The 6,206-nt window shown below is 39.6% G+C and overlaps 1 protein-coding gene and 1 long non-coding RNA gene across 2 annotated transcripts in view; both read right to left on the bottom strand.

The window, feature by feature from the left end:
* LOC116706112 (uncharacterized) overlaps positions 1-5,526 on the bottom strand; it is a 21,640-nt gene extending 16,114 nt beyond the window's left edge. The window contains exons 1-3 of the mRNA XM_032542756.1: positions 5,343-5,526; positions 4,485-4,508; positions 4,126-4,317 (exon numbers count right to left, since the gene is read on the bottom strand). Coding sequence (XP_032398647.1) covers positions 4,126-4,317; positions 4,485-4,506 — 214 coding nt within the window. The 5' untranslated portion in view covers positions 4,507-4,508; positions 5,343-5,526. The remainder of the gene's footprint in view (positions 1-4,125; positions 4,318-4,484; positions 4,509-5,342) is intronic.
* On the bottom strand, positions 317-3,608 carry LOC116706148 (uncharacterized). Its single transcript, XR_004336151.1, has 3 exons — positions 3,490-3,608; positions 1,560-1,602; positions 317-836 (listed from the first exon to the last, which is right to left on the bottom strand). It is a non-coding gene; the product is annotated as an uncharacterized LOC116706148 (long non-coding RNA).
* Positions 5,527-6,206: the final 680 nt, after the last annotated feature.

The raw sequence follows: 6,206 nt of genomic DNA, 5'->3' as shown, positions 1-6,206 counted from the left end.
GGGTCTAGTGAAGTGAGACAAGGTGGCAGGTGATATTATCCCAAATGTTGACTTATTAGTCTTATTAAATGTTCAAGAATTAATTAATACTGCAAATACTGAACTGAGAAGGTGTAATCTTGTAAACAATTGTGTTGTTTGAAGGTCCCACTGCCTAGATCAAACGTAGTGTTGCTGTTACAACATAATCAATAATTCAACAATAAGCATTCAACGTTGTGGTTCAAATCAAAATGTGAGAGCCAAACTTCTGAAACATGTCCTTTTTTCGTAAATGAGAATACATTTGTTTGTCAGCAATGAACAAGCTACACAAGTCGTTATTATCATTTTGATTGGTTCTTTATGAAGGAAAAACTTTGATATTTTAATGAAAAGCAAAGCAGCAGCAATTAAAATTTGACAGATTATATATAAAAAGTACCTGTTACTAACGTGTGAAGTTACCCTTACATCTTAATAAAAGAATCACTTCCATTAAAATCTCTTATGGAAGGATTTCTTTTTTTCTTTTTTTCTTTTTTCAAATCCAGTCACTTAATGCATCTGTTTTTCTTTTATCTTTTATATATCTTTTAAAATATTAGTGATCTAAAGCTTCTGCCCAAAAGCTTTCTCAACAATACTACAAGTAACTAAATAATTTTGTTTTTGACTTATTGCAGATGATTACACATGCATTACACAGCACATTGAGTGTGATCAAGGGCCATGTGATGGCCTTTGCAGATCTTCCTACTTCAGTTTTATCATAAAGTAGATCAAAAAAAAGACGAGCAGGCCGACAGCAACCGACCCCACACCACAAGCAATCCAAGTCCAAGAGCTCCCTTCCACTAAAATAAAGAAAAGAAAAGCAACAACTCATGACTTATAACTTAAACAACCCTAAAATAATGTTGTCCCATGTAACACATTACAATCAAACAGCAACTCCACTAAAAAGGAATTTTACAATTAGTCCACTGTTAAAAGCAACACAAGCAATGTATGATTGAATAGATTTAAAATCAATATATTTTTAATTAACAGATTTAAATTCTCACTTCTCTACACATACATACTGTACATATTTACTCATCATTGGAGACCTGTCCAACTGGCTGAGAGCATGTGATGCTTGTCCTACATGTCTCTATCTCTAGGAGTCCAATGTTAACTTTTCTAATACGAAGGATGGCCACAACTATTAAAATGAGGTTGACTCATTCAGACTCTATTCTGTTCTTCTTTCTCTGCCACTTGAAGTGGATTTAAACCATCAAACCAAAGGACAGTCCATTAATCTGAATATCAGCTGTTACCCTCTGTGTCACTTACCTCCACCCGATTATTTTTATCTCAGAATTGGGAACTGAACTCAGAATGATTCTTTTTCACAGAATATCTGTGAATTTTGAACTAATATGTTACATTGGTATAGGAACGTATCGCTTCACAACCAATGAGATACACAACAGGTGGGTTACACAGAGCAACAACTCCTTTACACCAGGCAATGTAAGGGAAGATTATAAATAGAGGTGAAAATCTGATCAATAGTTCATGATTATACTCACACAATTTGATGAGCTGGTATTTGAAGCCTTGTGAGGTATGTCCCTGAAAGAAAGAAAGAAAGAAAGAAAGAAAGAAAGAGAAACCAACTAAGACAGACCCAAACGGACAAAAACAGGGGGGTGGGCCCGGGGGGGGACGAACGGGGTGGCGAACAGGACGGCCGAACGAACAGACGGACGACAGAAGGGGGAGAACAACCCGGAAAAGCCAGCAAAGAGGAAGGAGAACGAAGGAAAGACCAAAGAAGAAAACTGCGGAAGAAAAAACTCGAGCACCAGAAAGGCAGGATGAAGCCTGTGAACGCAGCCCCCGAGACGGTGAGGAAGGAGACGGGATAGATGACAGAACAACAGAAAAACGAGAGAAAAGGGAAAAGGACGCGCGGGTTGACCAAGCCGAGCGGAGGGAAGACCGGGGGGCGGAGCAAAAAGAACGCGGTCGGGGGCGAGGGGAGGGAAAAGAGGAAACACCATCCGGAAAAGAAGATCAGCAGGGAGGAGGGGGCCCGAACAATTGTGTAGGGGAAAAAAGGGCACGCACAAAGAAAAGAACCGCACCCAGCAAGAAAAAAAGAACGAAAAAAAACGAAAAAACAAAAAAAGAAAAGACGAAAGTCGCAGAGAGATAAAAAGAAGAAAAGAAAAGAGAGGAAAGAAAGGGAAAACGGATAGCGATAACGAAAGAAACCATGCGAGCAAAGAACCGAAGGAAGAGAAGGACGCGGAAGACCGAGAGATGCAAGAAAGAGGGACATTCAGCCCAACGGGAAAAGAAACCTGACAGAAGGACAAGACGCGAACCTCCAGAAGAAAGAAAGAAAGAGCGCGAGCACCCACGGCAGACACCGCGGCAGAAAAAAAAGAAAAGGGGGAAAGCGGAAAAGCGAACAAAAGCCAATGCAGAAAGAAGAGGATAAAACAGAACGAACGAAGAGAAAAGAAATAAAAAAAAAAAAAAAAAAAAAAAAAAAAAAAAAAAAAACAAAAACAAAAAAAGGAAAAAAAAAAAAAAAAAAAGAAAAACAAAAAAAAAAAAAAAAAAACAAACCAACCAAAGAAAAAAAAAAAAATTAAAAAAAAAAAAACACAAAAAAAAAGAAAAAAAAAAAATAAAAAAAAAACGGAAAAGAAAAGGGAAAGAGGGAGAAAAGAAAAAAAGAAAGAAAAAGAAAGGGGACCGATAGGAATAAAAAGGAGGAATGGAGCTCAAGAGAAAGGGAAACGAATAAAGAAGACAGAAGAAGAAGAAATGGAAAGAAGAAAAAAAGGGAAGAAGAAAAAAGGGGAAAGAAAAGAAAGAGAAGAAGCAACGAAAGAAGAAATGAGAAAGAACGAAGGATGGAGAACGAACTGAAATGAGGAAGAAAGAAGAAAAAAAAGAAAAAAGAAGAAGGAAGGAATGGAAAAAAAGGGAGAGGAAAAAAAGAAAGAAAGAAGAAAGAAAGAAAGGGAGAAGAGAAAGAAGAAAGGGAAGAAAGAGAGAGAAGGGGAAAGAGGGAAAGGAGTGAAAGAAGGAGGGAAGAGAAGGAGAAAAGGAGGACAAGCAGAGGAGAATGGTTTGGGGAGTGAGAAGGGGAGAGGAGAAAAGGAGGAGAGCAGAAAGTGGAGAAAGAAAAGGGGGGGGAGAAAAGAAAGAAAGAGGAAAGAGAAATCTAAGTTACGAAAGAAGGGGGGAAAGAAGAGAGAAAGAAAGAACAGAAAGGAAGAAAAGAAAGAAAGAAAAGAAAAAGAAAAGAAGAAAGAAAGAAAAAGAAAAGAAAGAAAGAAAAAAGAAAGAAGAAAGAAAAGAAGAAGAAAGAAAGAAACTAAGTGTAGACTAAATTAACCTATGGCTAATAATGAGACCCATGCAATGATTATAAACATCAACAATCGGGCACTCTGTATTGTTGTGTGTGTGACCTGTATATAAGACAGTAAATCTATCAACCTGTGAAAGGGGAATTCCCAGAAACTCTGGAGTCATACACGCAATCTCATTGCGGGTACACTCCAGGAGCTTGCGCTCATAGAACAGACAGTCCACAGTGAGGAGAGTAGTGGGGTGTTCACCTGTCTCCGCTTGGAGCTACAACATTCAGGATGAAGGTGTGATGCATCACCACCAGAATTGCTGGTTCCCATGTTAGCACAGAGATAATACAACCCAACCAGTCAGAAAACCAGATGAAACTAAGAGAGGAGTTCAGTTTGGTTCTGGCAGATTGGCTTTTTCTATTCATCTACTGTTACTATTTTATCCATCTACTAACCACATGTTCATATACAAATACATTTTAATTTGTAATTAAAGGCTGTATCTTACCAAAATGCGTTTTTACGTGGTTTTTAAATACTTTTTAAAACAAACTGTCATTCAACCATGACAGTGTTGATGCAAAATGCAATTTTAATTGGATTTCAACAAGTATGTCTCAGTCCAAAGGATCCGGCTGGGCAAATCTGATCACTCTCAAGTAACAGTGTGGACAGTCAGTCTCATAGATCTGATTTTCGTATCGTATTTGCCTGCAGTCTGAACATAGGCCGTGAAATGGACCCAACAATGGTTGGAGGCGTTCCCTACCTGGTATCTTGAGCAGGGCCTCGCGTATGTCTGCATCAACTCGTGAAGCGTTGGGACAGAAAACCAAAAGGTAGTCACTTTCTCCAGGAGACTGCACCTCAGTATGGCCACCGTCTTTCAACTTTTCAACAAAAGCCTGATGAGCACCGTTAGTTTCTCCCGCCAAGTGGACATAAAAGTTTCTCCCTGACACTGAAAACAGAGAAAATGTTGAAGTCATTAATGCGCCGTAACATTGTTTTGTATAACAGCACCACCAGACCCTCTTATCAGAAAAAAAGACCTTAATCTAGATCACACATTCCTGATATTACAACATGTGTTGTCAATCTATAAAAAGAGTAAACTTGTTTTCTCACCAGTTGTCTCTGCGTGGGCCATGTCTCTAAAGAGGAGATGAAAAAACCTTTAGTCAACACACTTATCCCTTGTGTTGTCCTTCTTTTCACGGGGACTTGTTTACTTTATTTAACGCGTTTGAATGCAGGATGGGTCCTAGGACCCCGGGGGACCAGGCCACGGTAGCAGAAAAATACAACTGGATAAAAGGAGGGTCTCTGGGACCCGAAGGACGAGATGAGGCAAGCGAGAAACGCATTTGAGTCCAGGATGGGTCTCGAGACCCCAGAGGACCAGGACCCCACCAGTTCTCAGGAAATGTAGCTCAGTGTATGTAAATCCTTTCAGGAAGACCTCACTCTTAATCAATGCTCTACCTAACTCAAATCATCTGTTGGAGGTGTCCACCCTGCTTAACCAATCAGAATTGTAGATAAATTGCAAGGGCCAATCACAGAGTCCCAACCCTGCTTTAAAAAATCTGTTTCTCCCTTTGCTATCAGCTGTTGTTGCAGGCAAAGAGTGCCTATATATATATATATATATATATATATATATATATATATATATATATATATATATTTTATAAAGACTTTACATTTTATTTGAGCTGTTCAATAAATCGCATGTCTCTCCTGATTGAAATTACATCACATAGTACGTGAGGGACAGACACAAAAAGTCAAATAAAGTGAACAGGTCCCTGTGACCTAAGGACAACACAAGGGTCATAACAAGCTGAAATGAAGCAAAACAAGGTGGAGGTACGTCACTAACTCTTTTGTCGTCGCTGATTAGCCCAAGCTCGACAGCTTGACACAGTTCAAGTTACCTTCTATATATTATATATAAATATAAATATATATATAGTATATTACCTGTATTATAGCTCAGATGAACGGAGATTCGCGGCCTCACCGACTTTTAAAAACCTTTAAGGTCCTTACTTCTAAAATAGATTATAACTTTCTTTGAAATGTTTCTACAAATCCGTCCGATGCCTCTTCCCTTTCGGGGTTCTACTTTCAGTTTTGCTCGGACATGAAAGGATTCCTGGAGAACAGGTTTATCTTAAACCAGCATGTGTACTCGCCCCGAAAGTGATGCTGGTTGTGTGTGTGTGTGTGTGTGTGTGTGTGTGTGTGTGTGTGTGTGTGTGTGTGTGTGTGTGTGTGTGTGTGTGTGTGTGTGTGGCCCTGCCAGCTGCAGAGAAAACAAGTGTGCAGTTGGCATCAAAATGAAAGCCAAATTTGAAAATGGGTGTGGTCTAAGAAATGGCATCACCCCCCCCAAAAAAACTCTACAGGTGTGTAGTTGAGATCTATTTGACAATAACAACAATTCATAAGTTATTCATAAGTTTTATAGTACTCATAGGAACCGCCCACCCGCTGAAGACATTTACTACCCCAGAAATCAGCTGTTCTTATAATATTTAATGTGTATGAGAGTGAGCTCCTAGCATACTTTTATCATATCATGTTAACCAAATCCTAAAAATGTGACTCTGGCGGCCTCTAGCTCACCCAGTAAGGCGTGTGTCCCCTTGTGTGCTGAGTCCTTGGCAGCGGCCGGGGTTCGAATCCGACCTGCGGCCCCATGCTGCGTGTCGTCCTTTCTCTCCCCCCCTCCCTCCCCACTTTCCTGTCTATCCAGTGTCACTAGCTAATAAAGGGTTAAGCCCTAAAAAAATAATTTACACATTGTTGTCATTAGCGTTGCATGCCTGCCTTTTTAGGCCG

The sequence above is a fragment of the Etheostoma spectabile genome, chromosome 18, assembly GCF_008692095.1.
Source record: "Etheostoma spectabile isolate EspeVRDwgs_2016 chromosome 18, UIUC_Espe_1.0, whole genome shotgun sequence".
NCBI classification, from domain to species: Eukaryota; Metazoa; Chordata; class Actinopteri; order Perciformes; family Percidae; genus Etheostoma; species Etheostoma spectabile.
Note: the sequence above shows the minus strand (reverse complement) of the source record. Positions and strands in the feature narration are given on the sequence as shown.